Source organism: Syngnathus leptorhynchus, chromosome 13 (assembly GCF_054491065.1).
Source record: "Syngnathus leptorhynchus isolate UIUO chromosome 13, UIUO_Slep, whole genome shotgun sequence".
Classification (NCBI taxonomy): Eukaryota; Metazoa; Chordata; class Actinopteri; order Syngnathiformes; family Syngnathidae; genus Syngnathus; species Syngnathus leptorhynchus.
Window position 1 is genome coordinate 5,799,904 of NC_141207.1, and position 17,834 is coordinate 5,817,737.

The 17,834-nt window shown below is 40.8% G+C and overlaps 1 protein-coding gene and 1 long non-coding RNA gene across 2 annotated transcripts in view; one reads left to right on the top strand and one right to left on the bottom strand.

Annotated features, from left to right (window-relative positions):
- Position 1: 1 nt before the first annotated feature.
- tmem161a (transmembrane protein 161A) lies at positions 2-3,169 on the bottom strand. The gene is made up of 11 exons (XM_085927830.1): positions 3,022-3,169; positions 2,405-2,508; positions 2,243-2,326; positions 1,947-2,038; positions 1,710-1,866; positions 1,407-1,622; positions 1,201-1,344; positions 1,022-1,135; positions 784-958; positions 519-615; positions 2-410 (listed from the first exon to the last, which is right to left on the bottom strand). The coding sequence occupies exons 1-11, from the start codon at positions 3,022-3,024 to the stop codon at positions 109-111; spliced, it is 1,488 nt and encodes a 495-aa protein (XP_085783956.1). The 5' UTR covers positions 3,025-3,169; the 3' UTR covers positions 2-108.
- The window catches only part of LOC147047128 (uncharacterized), a 30,668-nt gene continuing 15,555 nt past the window's right edge, over positions 2,722-17,834 (top strand). Inside the window, exons 1-3 of the long non-coding RNA XR_015067951.1 lie at positions 2,722-2,752; positions 3,038-3,137; positions 15,509-15,566. This is a non-coding gene — a long non-coding RNA (uncharacterized LOC147047128). The remainder of the gene's footprint in view (positions 2,753-3,037; positions 3,138-15,508; positions 15,567-17,834) is intronic.

Consider the following 17,834-nt stretch of genomic DNA (forward strand, 5'->3'; position numbering starts at 1 on the left):
GTGTGTGTGTGTGTGTGTTGTTTTCATACCAGAAGCCGGCTCCGGTCCCACACAGACAATATCACGCTTTCTAGAGCGCCCAAAAGCTCAGAGCATCTGTGTGCGGCCTTAGTTGTTCATGAGGTACTGGTGAAAGTAAATGCCGAAAAGCGAGCTGATCACCTGGCAGGCCGCCACCCACCAAGTGAAGAAGGCGAAGAAGCCCCTGAAGAAAAGCGGCGTGAGGACGGAGCGCAGGGCGGCCAACATCTCCGACAGGCGGGCCACCGTTTCCTGGATATCCTCCTCCATGTCCTCGAAGGACTCCTCGTCTTCGTCCAGAGCGCCTGAGATGACCGGCGCCGCCGTGGTCATCGGTGAGGCGGGTGTCACGTCAGGGGTCACGTCTGCACCGCCCCAAGAGAATCCTCCTGGCAGAGGAAAAAACAAAAAAAGTGCTTAAATAATGTTGAAAAATCAATATATTCCACATAATCCATTTTAGAATGTCAAATTAAAGGGGTGAAGGAATTACTAACCAAGTGCCTTGAGGGCCAGCGTGGAGAAGAGAATAAGAAGCACGGGAACCACATACTGCAGAGTCACTACACTCAGGTAACAAAACACACGTGTAACCTGGAGAGGGAGGCACACAAGTACACATTTTATCCAATTCAATTGATTATCTCTAACTCATACCTTCATTCAAAATAGTTGGAGGCATAGAAAATGCAAACAGAAACCTAAAATGGAGGCAACAAATCAAAGTATCGTCCAAACATGAACATGAAATGGCAGCCCGACCTTCCTCTGAATGTCAATGGCGGCGATCCGTCCGGCTTCCTTCTTCATTTGCTCCACCCACTTCTGGGCTAGGTTGAGGTAAGCCTGCAGGTGGTAGCGAGTTAACGCTAGCCTCAGGACGCACAGAGCCACCACGGTCCACAGCCGTACGCTGTCAAAGGCATCGCGGGACACCCTGCGAGGCCACAAAAACATTTTTGAAGTTCGTTTTCAAGTGGAATGTGTTCTATGTACTCACAGCGTGATGGAGCTTTTCCCCATGGGTGCGTTGGCGAGGAAGTCCCTGGCCATGGGTTTGACCCACAGAATCAACATCACCACTGGAGACAGGAAACTCACGTGTAGCAGAAACCTGCAGGAGACAACGGGGAAGTGAGCATCGCGTTGGAGCGCCGTCATATTTCTGTCGACACGCACCGGATGAGCGGACGCTCCGAGTTCATCTCCACGGCGTCCAGGTGAGTCTGAGCCAGACGCAGGCCGGGGAACGCCATCAGGGCGCCTACGTACGCGCAGAAGGCGGCCAGTCCGAGCTTCACCGTCAGCTTGGTGACAGGGACCCTTGACACCAGCATGATTGGTTACTCCTGACAGCAGTGATGCGACGCTCGCGGTTAACTTACGACCAGTCGGCGTAGCCCTGTTGCTTGGCGAACACCTCCAGGCTGTCGAAAAGGCTGGAGAAGCCCGACTCCAAGCCAAACTCCAGGTAGTCTTCTCGGACCACCAGCACCAGCATGGCCACCAACAGGCACAGGAAGCCGAACGCGAGGCACACGGAACGCTCGCCGCCCTCCTCCGAGCGGAAGTAGTGGCTCATGAGCATGTGGAGGGCTTTGCTGAAAGATCTAAGTCAAGAAAAAAAAACCCTCCTGCTTCTTCGACAAGGGTGCAGCTCACAAAGAGAATGTTGACAAAAAGGATACAGGCTGAAAAGAACGGTGAGGACACACCAGATGGCGCCAATGTTCACCTCTTTGCTGGCGTCCGCCACACAGTAGTAACACTCCGTGAAAAGAAAGACGGCCGTCGCATAGACGGCAAAGTCAATCAGCCATTGGTACTCCAGGAAGAAACGTAGCACTGAGAGCAAATAAAACAAGAAAAATAATTCATTGTGTGTTTGCATTAGTTGATGTTGCGTTGAGAAGCAGTCGCCCAACCGAGAGCATCCATGGCGTTGACTGGAGCTTTCTCCAGGTGAAGGTCGATGTCTTTGGGCACAGTGAGAGGCTTGTTTTCTCCATTTTGTCTCCTGAGAATAAAACACCAACATAGTTCTGATGTTACATAGGAATACTTGAAAAATCGAATTTTGAGAAAATCTGTAGCTTATTTTTTTTTTTTAGACTAGGTGGTGGATGAAAGAAACAAAGTTTAGCAAAGTATGGGCTGGAATACATGTGTTTCCCTGCAGGTATTGTTAAGACAACATTCTCTCCAGCATCTGTTGTCTTACCTGTCTCTTCTATTTGTTTTGGGCATCTGTTTACCAGCCAGAGCGCAAAGCTCCCCCTCGGATGGGTGTTTGAACCGAAACAGACTAGAAGGAAACAAAGAAATGATAAAAAAAACACAAAAAAAACGTCTGCTTGTCCCACAAACAGAAAAGTGGCCTCACCTGCCATTGCAAAGGAGCCAGCGTGCAAAGGAACAATGTGGCGCCATCCTCTGCATGATGCTGGCTGCCAGCAAACTGACAACCAGCTGAATTCCCATCAGTGCCTAGTGTCAGGACAGATAGACAGGTCACGGATTCAATTGGATACACCCCGAAATGGTCACCGGATGAAATTCAAATCCTCAAACTGTGATTCAAGACCGCTAACCATGATGTGAATTTGTCAAAATGAGCTTTTGTAAATACGAGAGCGCCCCCTGGAGGCGAACCTTAACATTTATAAATTGACAGGAATCCCATAGAAAGATTTGCGTGTTTCCAGGGAGGACCATTTGTGTTACACTCCAGGTAAATTCATTCCAGGATCACATAATGCAACGGAGCTCACTCACCACGTTTGATAAAAAACCCAAACAGTTTCTTTGAAGAGTGTGTAGCAAGCCTAAGAGTAAATGAATGAAGCAGGCAAGTGGCGGTTGTGCTAAATTTAGCCAATCTTATGCACCTGTCAGTGCTGCTTGAGGGTTAGCTTGTTAGCATTAGCACTGGCTCTCGTAGCGAAACAACGTCAGTGCCAAACCCAACAGCTATTTGCAAAATGACTGCAATGTACTTACCATCTTTTTCCCCCAGAATTATGTTTTTGCACCGACGAAGATCAGCCGAGTCTTGACAAGCGGTGGCAACAGCTGATGAGGAACATGTGTGTAGTTTCTTCTTCGTCTTCTGTGACGTAAGTGTCAGGCTTCTTGGCCGCTTGAGAAATGTGACTGCCCTCTAACGTACGGCGGAGGAATCGCTATAGAATCCCGGATGTAACTCAAAATCAGGCGTTGCCTTCAAGTATTCTGTGAAGGCTGTGTAATTTCTACAACTCGTATTTCCTCAAGCATTCACCGTTGATGAGTTCAGAAATGAATCCTTAAAATATTCCCAAAACTAATATATAAAATAAGTTGCTGTACCTAAATTGTATGTAAATCAGTGGTTAGAGTGGGCAAAACGTATTCAAGTAAGATTAAGTGTGACTTTAGAAAAATTATTTATTATTTGCTTTGTTATATGAATCACAACACCTTACTTGTGAATGATAATCACATAATTTCATGCTTCCTCTGGCATGTACTTTTACGTTTCACTGGGTGGAAATGAGAATCAGGCAGATGATTAGGTTTAAAGTCTGATACACTCCTCCAATTCGTACTTTGTCATGAAAACACGTGCAATCTGTGTTTTCTCTTCTGTTGTAGCAATACATAGGAATGAAGTATTTCCAACACATCTTCTCTTAAAATGAGATTATTCTAAGTAGTTTGGCCACCAGCGACCATTATTGTCCATGCAGACATAAAACATCCTTGCGCCTGGCCTGTGCATGCATTATAATATCAGCTCATCCATTTTAAAAACGTGAGGCCTCTGACGGTGCACCGACCGCCACGGCCTCCGAGGACCTTCTCTCCAAATCCATTCACCCTATTCAAATGTGTTGGTTTTATCTGGGTGGTCTGCCAATTTAATGTCGAATCCCCTCGTGCTGCTAATTGGTGGCGCTCTTCCTGCCGCAAAATGTGCTTGATCCTTCGCCTTACGCGTATGGGCGCAAAAGCAAAACATCTCTGGTGGCTTACTCTGCATCACCAAGCAGGCGTGGGTAAACATACATTGCATAAAATGAACACCTTCTCATAAAGTGTCTCGGTGTTGGTATTGCTGCGGGCGAAGCCTCGAGGCAAATTAGTCTGAGCGAGGAAAGGGGAAATGGATACGATTAGGTTTTAATTAAAATGTCGACTTTCAAATACACCAGACCTTCTAAAGTTGAACGCTGATATTCACTGAGTAGGAACTTAACACGCAAAGCCTTCACAGAAGTGAGGGGTTTTATTAATTCAATATCAATTACGGAACTAAATCGTTTCACTTATTTTAGTGATATTATGAATTTGCTCCTTCTTACTGGTATGATTTTATAAATATTTATTTGAAGGACCCATGCCATCCAAATCCAAACACACACACACACACACACACCTTCCTTTATTATTGCCTCAACTAATCCCGTCCCAATGTTAGCCATCTGTGGCGAGTGAGCGGCCAGCCACAAATTAGCGAGGAAAAAACGGACACAAATAAAATGCAAATTCACGCCAGCTAATAAATGTTTCCCCTACTCCCTCCTTCCTTGCTCAGGGGGGGGGGCCTCACGGTTCCCACACTGCTTCCCAGCGTCTCTCCCAGTGTGCTACTGGGTTTCTGGCCCCGCCATTGGCTCGCTTTTGTCTGGCCTCGTGCGTGGCCGGCCTTTCAACGGCAAATTTGAATATATGCAAATGTTGCTATGGTGCCCCACCCCCCCCCCTGCCTTCATTTTACTGTCTCTTTTTTTCCCCCCCTCTGCTCTTTCTTGAAATCCTGCAAGAGGAGCTGTGGGAACCAGTCGTGAAGAGCCTTCACTGTCACACTAAGTTGATAACGTTGAATTAATGCACACATACATGATGAGATTCAAGTCTGTGAAAATTGCAGAGAGCATAATAGGGAAGCAGGTCACCCACCACCCAAATGTCTCAAAGATGGATATGATATTTTTTTAACAAATAGTAATTCAAAAACGTCAATTATCTGATTGATCGGCCACAAATAAGCCAAAGAAAAAGAAAAACACCCACATTGAATTCTTCACCTTTCACTGCTGTGTTTAAAAAAAATCCAATAATGGCCCAACATGTTGAAATGTTTTTCAAAATTTAAAATAAGAGGCCTCAATGCACCCCTAAAAAATATGAAGGAAATTGAATGAAAGGGGTCTGTAATTGTCAACTTTGCATGAAATTTAGACCCCCCCCCCCCCTTTTTCTTCTCATAGCCCACCCACCTTCCCCCAATCAATCTGCCGTGTGCATTCAAGGCTGTCTGAATGCGCTTGAACTTGACCGAGGGAACTGCCTGGGAAAGGAGGCGAGACTTTGGCCCTTTTGCTTCCCTCTTTTTTTTTTACCCAGCCAGACTGATGCCGGCGCTCATTTGCATAAAATTCAGTCCCCTTGTCTCCAATTAAACCACAAAAGCGTCTAGGAAAAAAACTAGTCCGGTTTGCACGTGGCCAAGGATGAGCAGACATCTCCTCTCTTCCCCACTATTGGTATCTCTTTGCAAAATGTAAGTTGGCTATTTATTACCACTAAATGATAACTTCACAGGTGTTTGTGTCTGTTTTTTTTTATGCATTCTGCATGAGCAGTTTTGTGTGTGCACTTTTGTTTCCTATCAAGAGCCATTTCATTTTTTTAAGACCCAGAACCAAGCATTGAGCAATATTATCATGATGTATATGAGTGTGTGTGTGTGTGTGTTTTAGTGGAGTTCTTTTTGCAATTGCATAGCAGGCCAGATCAAAGTAGTAAGTGTGAGAATGTTTTTTTTTTTTACGGGGAGTATGATACAGTAATTTTGTGATAATTATTTTGGAAGAGTAAAAACTGGAAGGGAAATACTGTTGTTTTGTTTTTTATATTTTCATGTATGTTCTATTTCTCGTTCTGGTGTTATTGCACATGTCACAACTGACTTTTCTCAATTGAGAAATGCTGAGTGCTGACAAATATTTGCTGCATATTAGGACTTCCCTTGCAACGTCCTCCATGTTGGGTCAAGCCCTTTTTTAAAGGGCAGACATTACAATTCCCAGAGGTGTCCACTTGAATGGGGTCATTATTATTGTTGCAAACCATTTGAGTTCAACAGGAGGAGTTGAACTGCTCGTGCATAGCGACTCGGAATCGGATCAATTTACTGCCCATTTTTAGGCACGCAACCTGTGTCATATATTCGTTATTGTTGTCACTTGTGTGGATGTATGTCTTATCATATCAAATACGTGTCTAATAGCACATTACAAACAAAAGTGTAAATGGAAATGCACTGCAACATAGAAAACCAGAGATGAATATGTGCAAAGCTTTTAGCGCATTCATTGATGCTAATTAAATTTCAATGCAATATAAAGACAAGTATGTATCGGATTTAAGATGTTAATTCGCTCGTAAGGGGGAAAAGATAATTTTTTAAAAAGAAATGTACATTTGTTGGAATTATACTTGAGCCCAGAAATGTTTTTCTTTTGAAAAATAATTTTGCTACATCATCTTAACAGTGGAAATCATTTTACAGTATTTTTATGATCAATTAATAGCTTTACTTGAAAAAATAAATACATACATTCTAAACACATTACCGTAATGCTGTATTGATAGGTCGCAAATGGGATTGATTGAAATCTTTGAGCCTGTTCTTCAATTTTCTTGTAATTTACAATAATGTTAATTATTTTAAAATGCTACTCTACCCTGCAAAACATTTGCACAAAACATTTTAATGAAATCGCCTACATAAATCAATTTACAAATATTGACAATATGCAGGAAGATATTATTATTATTATTATTATTATTATTATTATTATTATTACTACTGAACCTTCCAGAAGTCAGCTTAATGAATCCTGATAGAATTTATTGTTTAAATTTTAGAGTTGTCTATGATATTTAATGATAAAACGTGTATTTTGTTTATTGATCCACATTTACTACCGTTAATTGTACGATATATTTGTATGTGATAGTATGTAGGCCTACGTTAACGTCATTTCAAGTCCTTGTGCAAATAATTGCTCATGCACAAAGCGCAAATTGATTATTTGAATTGGCTAAGGAGAGATATAGTGCACATAGCCTCTGTTTGTTAAGCCAATTAAATTTGACATTTTGCAGGTATGATTTTTCAAATAGCAGTAACAGTTTTAGGAATAAAAAAGATCCGGGTTTTTGAATCAGAAGCCGTGTAAAAAGGCCTCCATCATCCCGATTGGTTCGCGTCGATTTCCTTCGGTTTAATCTAAGAAGCAGCGGTAATAGCTCATATTCGTATGATTCATATTAAACGTGTTTACATAATGGAGATTCGTTGAAATGTCATAAAGTGGGCGTGGCGAGGGACATGTCGCGGAATGAAGGCCGTCGGTTTTTTTTTTCTTGTCGGGCCTTACAGTGCCACTCCTTACCGATAGATGCCGCCATTGATTACGATGAGAACTGATTTGGGCGCGCCTCAAAATTGAAGGTCACTAAACCCGCCAAAACCAAATCTAGGACGTTGGAAACTTATTTTTACTTGTGCAAATTCTGTATTTTTACGAGTTGACGTCCATCCCTTGAAAATTTGTTGCAACTTGATGCATCTGTATGCCCGAAGTTGTTGACTGGCTCATGAGAATAATCATGTAGCAATAATATAGATAAGAGAATACTATGCATACATTTTTAAACCTGAAATGCATTTTACTGAAGTGTTTCTCATGTTTTGCTTTTCTCGGAAGGTGATAATAATATAATAATTATTATAATTATTGTTGTCGTTTTATGCTTTTAAAAATATTGTGTCGTTGAAAAGGTTTTATACATTTCTGCAATGTTTAGTATTCCTGTTAGTATTATAGTGATAGTAATAGTAGTAGCAGTAGGAGGAGGAGGAGTAAAAGTAATACATAATTATTCTGTCACTATCGCTGTCATTTTCTTTCATTCCTACTTTCAGAATACGTTTTATATATGTATGATTTTTTTTATACCATTTTAATCAATTATTACTATTATCTATTTATCTAACACCACTCCCTCGACCTAGTGAGGATAAACGATTCGGAGAATAAATTATTTAATCTACTTAATATTATGGCCGATTGCCTGTGGGCAGCCTTGACCCATTTCATACGCTATATATAAGACAAATAAGGCGAGTGATCAAAATCGTCCATTCAATGCCTTACTTTAAAAAAATCCCCAAAGCATCCATTAAAAAAATGTTTATAATTATTTTCAGCGAAACATTTTATACCGATCCCCCTCATCCCGCCCCGTGGATGAAGAATGGACGCTTCTCATTGGACAAGCCATCCTAGCCCTTGACGTCATCACGCCGTGATGTCTTTCGCTCGCTCTTCTTTCGTTCCTTCTTCTTTTTGATCACAACCAGCAGCATCCTCACAACCTATCTCCTTGCTAAGCCCGGTATTTCATCAGGGCTTCATTCAAGACCACGTCTGTTCTAGACTGTCCTCTATTGCAACCCGGAATGAAGAACCGGCTCACGTCACAGATAGAGAGAGGGCCTGAGGGAGGGAGGGATGGAGAATAGAGGGAGTGGGGTGGACCATCAAGACGCAGAGTCCACACCACGCGCATTCTCCTCCGAGGACATGGAACGAGATGCTGCGTGGATGCTATTGCAGCTAAAGCAATGGCGTTTTCTTCGATACCAATTGGATCAAGTTGAAGTGACGCTAGAACGAAGGCTTGGCTTGCTTCCTTACTCTTCCTTAGAAATACGACAACTTTACAAATAGGATCCGAAGCTTTTTTTGGGGTGGATTTACCATCATGCATGTAAGTCGTGTGTTTCTTCCAAAATGTACGATTGCGATTTCTTAATGGCTCACAATTGCAAGTCAATGACAAGTGGCGTCCATTTAGTGCCACCCTCAGCATATAGTTGTGTGACGGTTAGCACAGTAATGGGAAAATGTTCCCCTGTGTGTGTGTGTGTGTGTGTGTGTGTGTGTGTTTGTGTGTGTGTGGGTGGGCGAGCGTGCGTGCGTGCGTGCGTGCGTGCGTGTGTGCGCTTGCGTGCCAGACACAATTGTCATGTTAATGCGCGCCAGCACGTTGTTGAACTTGACTTGACTTTTCTATCTTTCTTATTTTCGCACGGACCCCCCTCCTCTTTACATTTTGTATTTTATTATACATTTGTTTCAATATAAATATCCCATAAAATACTAAATAAAGCTATAACACATTTGAGAACATATTTTGCAATCATTTTAAACCATTAACAATTTAATATTATTTTTAAATACTATATCTTTATCCGTTTCAGTAAGTTACTGGCTGTTAAAATTTACAGGCGCAAAGAATAAATGACAAAAACTCTATGACACACTAAGTCAGTTTCAATAATTAGAAAAAAAACACTCTCCCCACTTTGCAAAATCTAATATAAAGCCGTTAACATTTGCTAGAATCCAAAATTATTGTTCTTTCACACTTCTCAAACCGTGGGTACTTAATATGTGAAAAATATTTTATCCACTAATGAGAAAAAAACTAAATTTCTTTTTTCGTGTCTCACTATGTGTAAGAGATGAAAGTCCATTCTATAATAATAAAGTTTGCACGTTACTCTATTATACTATAGTACAGTATATAATATAATAGTATAATACAGCATTATGGTCCCAAGTTTTCTACATAAACTCTCAAATAACCAGATTTTCTAGGGCAATTCTATATGTACTCTTTACGAAAATGTATTCCGGTAGAAAGTATAATTAAAAAAAAAACTAGAAAATAAAACTGTTCCTCCAGTCTATCTGGTGCTGATTCAAAACTCAATTTAAAACTCTCTAAGACATTTTTAATTAGGAAAAATAAAAATATGATTTATACAGATCTACAAAAAATACTTCCATTATTGTGTTTTGAAATATATTTGCACTCTTCAAAATTTCTTTGAAGGTTATTACGAAAGTGTGTGTGAGAGAGTGTGTGAGCGTGTAACCTAAAAAGATTCAGCACCATGGACAGTGGTCGTACAGTCACCTTGTCGCATTCTCTCGTTTTGCAACAACATATACGAATCATATTACGAAGCAAAACAGAGACAAAACTTGAAAGAAGAATAGGCGTGTTTGTAATACACACACGCTACTGTACGTCAGTTTGACGGGACACGTCACATCCCAGGGGGGGGGGGGGGGGGCGTGTCACGTTTAGAGCACTCCTTTTTTATATCTCAAAAACACTTTTCCCCAGTAGTCAAATAAATGCAAATTGTAAAAACATAATCATTAATAAATGCTAATAATTCATGTTGTATTGGTACTCATTTTTTTGTAAAATGATTAAGGAAAGCAATTTGAAATATGAAATAAATTTGTTTTAGTGAAATTCTTACGAGATTTGTAGAAAATTTAAATCTAATGAAAACACGCACGTACACTCACACCCACGCACGTACCCCCCCTCACACACACACACACACACACACACACACACACACACACACACACACACACACACACACACACACACACACACACACACACACACACACTGCAAGATGTAGTGATAAACAGTATTTCCATTATATCAAGTATAACTTAATTTTTGTGGCTATTTTACAAAAATAAAACATCTTAGTCTTAAATAGCTTGTACCTCTACCACAATTGTTTTATAGTCAAATTTTCATTTGTTTTAAAGGGAAACTAAAAATATTCTGTACATTCAAATAATAATAGTGTACGACAGGAAGACATTGTGGGACACATTCCCACAACCGGTTTCCCTTTCTTCTGGCATTTAAAAATCAAAACTGTGTTGCTGCATGGGTACACTAACGCTTTTTAATATTCCAACCAACCACGTGGGTCACCGGCCACCAAGGCTGGGTAATGCCGGGAAGGGAGGCTCCCATCTCGGATTATGTCAAACCGCTGTCAGCCTGGTGGACCTCAAACATATTGATTCTTTGAAAGTTATTATTAGCTGGTTTCAATATTTAATTTATTTTACATCACAAAAAACTTATTTTCATTGGTTTTGCCATACATTATTTTCCTGCCATTAATTGTAATGTGATAATTAGACTTCACACAGTGTCGACAATAATTCACTGTGGAATGTGTGTGTGTGTGTGTGTGTGTGTTTGTGTAAAATGGAGTCGATGTAAGTTGGCATTTAACGCAACAACACGTTTTGATGCTTCTTGTTTGTTGCGATGATTTTAAAAGGCTACGCAAACCACGCGTGGGCTTCTGCATCAAACTCTATCACTGCGCGTTTGTGTATGACGACTTACGACAGGTGGGTGTGACGTCACCCACGTCATGACGTCAGCTTCCGTGACTGCACCTGTCGTCAGTGTTCAGTTGCGGCGGGGTTGCACAATTGTGGCTTCTATTAACGCTTAGTGTTGCCAATTACGACGGTCATTGAACGCAACTGTCTGATTAAAAAAAGGAAGGTGAGCGAGGGGAGGGGCGGAAGATGGCTCATTCCACGTGACCACAACACGCTGCAGCCTCAGCGCCGGCGGCGGCTCCTTTAAGAGAGATGTGGGTTAGTTTTTCTCTTTGGTTATCTAGCTGTATGAGTTTATGCAATATCATAAAGCTAGAGAACCGAATGTAGAAACTAATCCCGCGGACGTCACATGCACGGATGGCTGCAAGGATAGATGGAGCGATCTGAGGAGGATGGTGATGATGGAGGACCGAGAAGCACCAAACGTCTCGTGTGGATCGCGTGGGAAAAAAAAAGACACCTCCTTCCCCGCTTTACCTTCCAACTCGTTTTTTGGGGGTGTTCGGTGTATATTCCCGTGCAACATGGCGAACTAAACACTAAAATTGGGGAGATTCATAGCGCTGTGCATTTATGGAGTGACTGCCATGCCGTGGGAGAGGTTCCATGCACGGAGGAGGTGCAGATTTATTTGAACACGCATGTCTTCTGTTATTAATCTATCAATTGTCTTATTATTGTTTGCTGGGCATGACATAAATTACCAATATGTCAGCTGTGAGATGTTTCTGATTGGTCCACCGCAACAACGCACTCGTACTCCAAATCAAATTCATCCTACCTAAAAAAAAAAACACAAAAAAACGCACCTGTGCTCTTCATTCCCTCGTATGAGGATTTTTTTTTTTTTTTCATTGGGCGCCATCTATTTGCTGGAGTCGTCTTACTGGGTGTGCTCACGGGGCTGTCTATTCCAAGGGTGTGCAACCGAAAGTCCATGGGCGATATCTGAATCCGGCCCACTATGCAATTCTATTTCAAGAACTCACAGGTGCCTACAGGAAAATTGTATCATACTTTTTTTTTTTTGCATTCATTTAGCACGTGAAGGCCATCCATCCATCCAAATTTCCATCACCCTTCTCATTATGATTGCAAGTGAGCTGGAACCTATCATAGATGTGAGATGTTGCCATATATATTGCATGCTGCATGTGTAAGGCCTGCTCTTTGTATATGACCTACATTAGATGCTAATATTTAACTTGGCCCAGGAGTAGTAGACACAAGTATTTATAGTGGTCCAGGGAATCAAACCCCCCCCCCCTTGTAGGTCCCAGCTGCATTCTTAACCACTCCCAAGCGTCCCTGTATGTTGCAGTATTTCACATAGCAGCAAAATACACAAATATCTCCTGTCTGTGTATGATTTCAGAGGCAAGATTAGAGAGACACCAGGGTCAGTCTACTTTTTTTATGATGCCGCCCATCATTTTTTTTCCGCCTTTCATCTAAAAGAGAAAAAAAAAAGCACCTTTCCTGGTTCCGCTCTGGATGTATTGTGTGAGAAGGGCCTGTTGAATTTTAAACATGCCACAGTGCAGTGGTGGAGATGCTATAGAGCTGCGGGTATAGCTTCTATAAAGTGTTGTGTCACTGAGTCACATTTATCGTGGAGAAGGTGTTAGCAAGGATAGTGCTGTCTTTGTGTGCCATGTGATCAGTAATCAGGATGTAATCTTGATTCATGTTATTTGAGTGAGCAATAATATTGGATGTTCATAGAAATTTCTGTTGAGATTGATATTGTTTAGGTCCTCAATAGCATGACGTGCTAAGAGATGAGCTTTCAGTTTGTCCAAAATGTGTTCATGCTAAGGAACAAGCATCCACACATGGATTCATAATCTTTATATTTGATTTAGTAAAATACTGTCATTGCAGAGGATTGTGAGATTTTGTTCATTTAAGCTATTTTCTGTTTAATATGTTCAGTACCCTCCTTAAAAAATAATTGAATGGTTCACATTTAAGACAACAGCAATTTATTACTGCAATCAAATGTGTCTGATGTCTCCAATGTAAACATTTCTTAATAGTGAACACAGCCAGTTTTATAAGGGTGTGCTCACTTGTGCAATCATTTCAATATGTTTTTACTTTTCCTCAAAAGATGTTTTTTTTTATCAAGTGGCAAAAATGATATTTCCCTTGGTCTCATTTATAAACAGGGTATTTTTTATCAAGTGGCAAAAAATGATATTTCCCTTGGTCTCATTCATAAACAGGGGTGTGTAGACTTTTAAAATCCTTTTTATTGCCACCTTAAAAGGCTTTTTATACTGCTTTTTGTGTGTCTGCTCCATACAACTTCATTTCTGGAAAAAAAAAATAGAAAGTTGCATGTCTCAGCATTCACATACCATTTCTGAGTTTGAATTTCAATATCCGCAAGAATATATTCTACTTTTATGATTTGATAAGTACCAAACGCATGTTAATGCGTGCCCTTTTTTTTCCTGTGTCCTTTAATGGGATTATTGCGACGCCAAGCTAACGAATTTATAGCGCCATTTAATTTGACAATACCGTTCATGCCCGCACTGCAACGTGCACCCACACAAACGGTGTTTGCCCAGTTGTGGTAGGAATGAATGCATTGCTGTGGGGTAATAAATAGGGGAGGGTGGGGTGGGGGGGTGTCGGGGAGAGGGGGTTGCGGGCGGCTTTGAGATTGAAATTCAGTCTGGCGAGTGACGGAGAGGCAGGCAGGCTAGACGTCGGTGTTTCCACATTAATATATGTGTGTCTGTCTGGGCCCTCTTCAGGCCCTCAGCACCAGATGGAGTCTGGTCTGGTCTGGTCCACCAACACCTGCTATGCTGCATTGTCTCCATCACTGATTACTCAACTTCCCATGTCTGCTTTTTAGCATTTTTATAGCTATGCTGTCTCATTTATTCCACATCATGTGCTTTGTTTGGGAATAGTTTCCTCTATTGTCTACCGGTAGCATTTAAGGTTTCAACCAGTCGGGATTAAATACTGAAAATGCTTCAATAATTTTTTATTTTTTTTTAAATGTCTTATTTTGCATTTCATGGGAGAAAAATCTCCCGTAAGCAAACAAATGTTTATCCCCAACAATATAATCACAGACTATAGCATCATTTGTCATTTGTATTTTTGTATTGCCAACCATGAAGACACTTTGCAATTGTCATTTTATTTGCAAGTTACCTAATATTGAGACCCAACGTCGATCACGAGTGGGAAACAGCTAACGTGTGATACAATATTAGCATGTTTGGGAAGATAATGGAAGAAAACTTATAGCGATTCCATACAGCACAATAATATCAAAAAGTGAACAAAAAATTCTCAAGGCTCTCGAGGGACCTTATATAGCCCACGGGCCTCAGGTTTCCTACCCCTACTATCTACTATAGATGTTTCTACATTTATGCCCATGCTTGATTGTATAATGTGTGTGTGTGTGCGCCTAGATATACATGCTAGGGTATTGTTTTTTGTAACTTGGAATTGCAACCGCCTATGACACACACAGCATATATAAAAAAAAAATAGCTATAAACTCTTTTCCCTGAACTTATGAATTCTAGGGTTGGTAGCCTAGCAACAGGCTCTGACCCATGTGAGGGGAACCAAGGGAAAGAATTTGAAAGGCTGACAAGCCGGCTTTAAATCCGCAAAGGACGTCTGATATTCGGTGGATGTAATCTGGCACTACTTTGTGTAATCGCTTGTGAAGTGTGCTGCTTGTGTGTCTCCCTGCGTATGTCTGTGTGTGTGCCTCATTTCGATTGTCCTCCATTTTGTATTGGCTGCTGAAATAATTGCAGCAAACATTTTAAGCAGAGGGGAACCTTTTTAGAAGTCTTTTTTTTTTACCATAAATACACTAGCTGGATTTTTGTTTTGTTTGGGATGTCATGGTTCCAAAACAAAAATTGCACTTTAAAAAAATAAAAACACAATATTTTGAGCAGTACAATATTCAACATTTGCCTTTTTATAATTTTTGTTATTTTTATGTGTGGTTGTAGAAATGAATTTTCACATAGTGGTAGCTGTTCCTAATAATTTGGTCACCTCATCCAACTTTAATATCACTATATGATGGAGTCATATCTCAAAAAGTGTCCGGTACATAAGATATAAATTGATGTTCACAAATTGAAGCTTTCATAAATCATTTTTTATATTTTTTTTAATTCCAGGTATGTGAACCGACAAGTCCAACACGTTGGCCCACACGAAGAGTTCTTCACACTGCAGGTGAGAGGAAAACATGAAATTGTGCACCTTTCATTTTTTTTAATCTTCAGAGGCTTTTCATTTAGTGACTTCAATTTCTCAGTGACTCTTACATGACTCTTGATGTGAACATTTTGCCATCTGTGAGGTTCTTTACCATTTTGCCCTCTTATCTACTGAGTGGCACTCCAGTTTTGAACAAATGCACTCTATCTTGCCCATATGGGGAACTGTAGTGAGATATGTGTCACATGATATCATTTAGAGATGCGTTTTTTTTTTCTTCTTCTCTCCAATCCAGACTGTTTTGAGACAGACACTCGTCAAGGTCATATGGTGTACTTTAAATGCGCTGCACTTACTTGTGTGATCAAAAGTGTAAGCTCTTCATTGATGTGATATGAAGACACAAGGTGAATCCTTTTCTGTCTATCTAAGCATTTGGAACCCTTTAAGGAGGATGTAAGAAGTCTGCTTAAGATGGTATGGGCCATAAAGCTTGCTCGATTACATTATTACATTAAGATTATTAGAGTTTGGTGATAAACTTTCTAAAATTACTCTTATATGGAAATTTTATTGTATTCATTGGTATCATTAAATAGTTGTGAATTAATTTATTGTAAATAAGTAAAAATACTAACAAATCCATTTGTATTTTTAATAATTAAAGGGGAAGTCAAGTAATAAAAAAAAAATGTCTTATATGCCCCCACTAGTCTAAGCACAGCATTCTATTAAACAAACGTGATATTAATCCGAACATGCATAACAACATTTGGCCCCAACTCCTAATAATGACCAATTTAAAAATCAAATGTGGCCCTTGAGCAAGAAAGTTTTAAAGACGTAGAGACATAAACGCACACTGAGACATTTTAGTATGCACCTCCATGCTTGTGCAGCTTTCACAGCACTATACTGTAGACCACAAGATGCATCTGGAAATATAAAATATTTCCTTCCTTTTTCTGGCACATCTCCTACCTCCTCTGTGTCACACTGCGAACAGATGCTTCATAACGGCTTCATATCAGGGGCCCTCAGCCCAGCTACTGCTAGCCCGGAGTCTCTCGAGGCGGCTGAAAAGATGAAACCACAAGGTAGAAAAAGTATCCACATACTTCTGGATAATAAAACTTTCAGAAAATCTGAAATATTGGATCAATTGTAGAGGGCCAGAAAAATAAATAACAGTATTTCTACTGCATTCATTCCCAACACAAGGAGAAAGTGACCCTCTATCGCTTCTTAGCTTCTCCGGACGGAAGATTAGCCTCGCTATGCTAACAAAAGCGAGGACGCCGTTTGCCTTGTGCGCGCTTCCACAAAATAGTAGTGAAATAGTTCATCATCAGAGGAGGGAAAGCATTTGATTTGCCTCCAGGGGCTACAAGATGTTGCATGATGTGGACCTAGTCCTTGATGAGCCTCCTCCTCTTCAGGGCAAAACAACCTCGTGAAGATCAGAGGATATTTAGCCGCCCGTAGCTATCCTCCTCTGTAGCGTCGGACCACGCGGCCCCTTAACGTGCAGAGGGCCGTTCAGTCGATAGGGCCTCCTCCAAATGCTTCAATCGATGCAAATGAGCGACGCTTTGGAACTCGGCCTTGAGTAGTCCCTAACGGGCCGCCATTTGGACGCCGAGCAAACTTAAGACCTACGTAACTGAACTTGGGTGCCGTGTACTTCAAGTTCGTGAAATAGTTGAACTCTTTACACGTCAACCAAATCTTTCGAATCTTCTTTCCTCCTATTCTTCCATACTTCTCTCCTGTGCTTGTTTGTTTGTTTCCTTCAATGCTTGTTTCCTATCTTTGTTCTATCTTTCTTTGTATCCTTCTTTCTGTGTGTAATTCTTTTCTTTCCATCTGTCCTTCATTTCTTTTGTATTTATATCCTTGTACTGTTCTTTGCTTATCACCTATTTTTGTTTCCTTTTATCCTACTAAAGTGTGTTTGGATTTTAGTCTTCCTTCACTCTGTCCTTGATTTTCTTCTGTCCTTCTATTCTCGTCTCTTTCTTTCCTCATATCCTATGCTTGGATCATTCTGTCCTTATATGCTTATATACGTCCTTTCCTTCTATCCTTAGATCCTTCTCCACTTCCGTCCTTGTATCCTTGTATCCTTCTATCCTCCCTTCTTTCTATCCCTGTCCCTGTGTTCTACACTGATTCTTGAAATCCTCTCTTTTCCTCCATCCTCTCATCCTTCTTCACCCCCCCCCATCCTCCACCCTCGTTCAAAATCAGCTCTCCAGCTCCCAGCCGCCCCAGAGAAACCAA

What these genes read in the sequence shown, in the direction of transcription:
- tmem161a (XM_085927830.1), bottom strand. An exon ending in CAGGGCTACGCCGACTGGTC is followed by an intron (nt 1,345 to 1,406) that starts GTAAGTTAACCG and finishes GCTGGTGTCAAG; the next exon opens with GGTCCCTGTCACCAAGCTGA. An exon ending in TCGGAGCGTCCGCTCATCCG is followed by an intron (nt 1,136 to 1,200) that starts GTGCGTGTCGAC and finishes TGTCTCCTGCAG; the next exon opens with GTTTCTGCTACACGTGAGTT.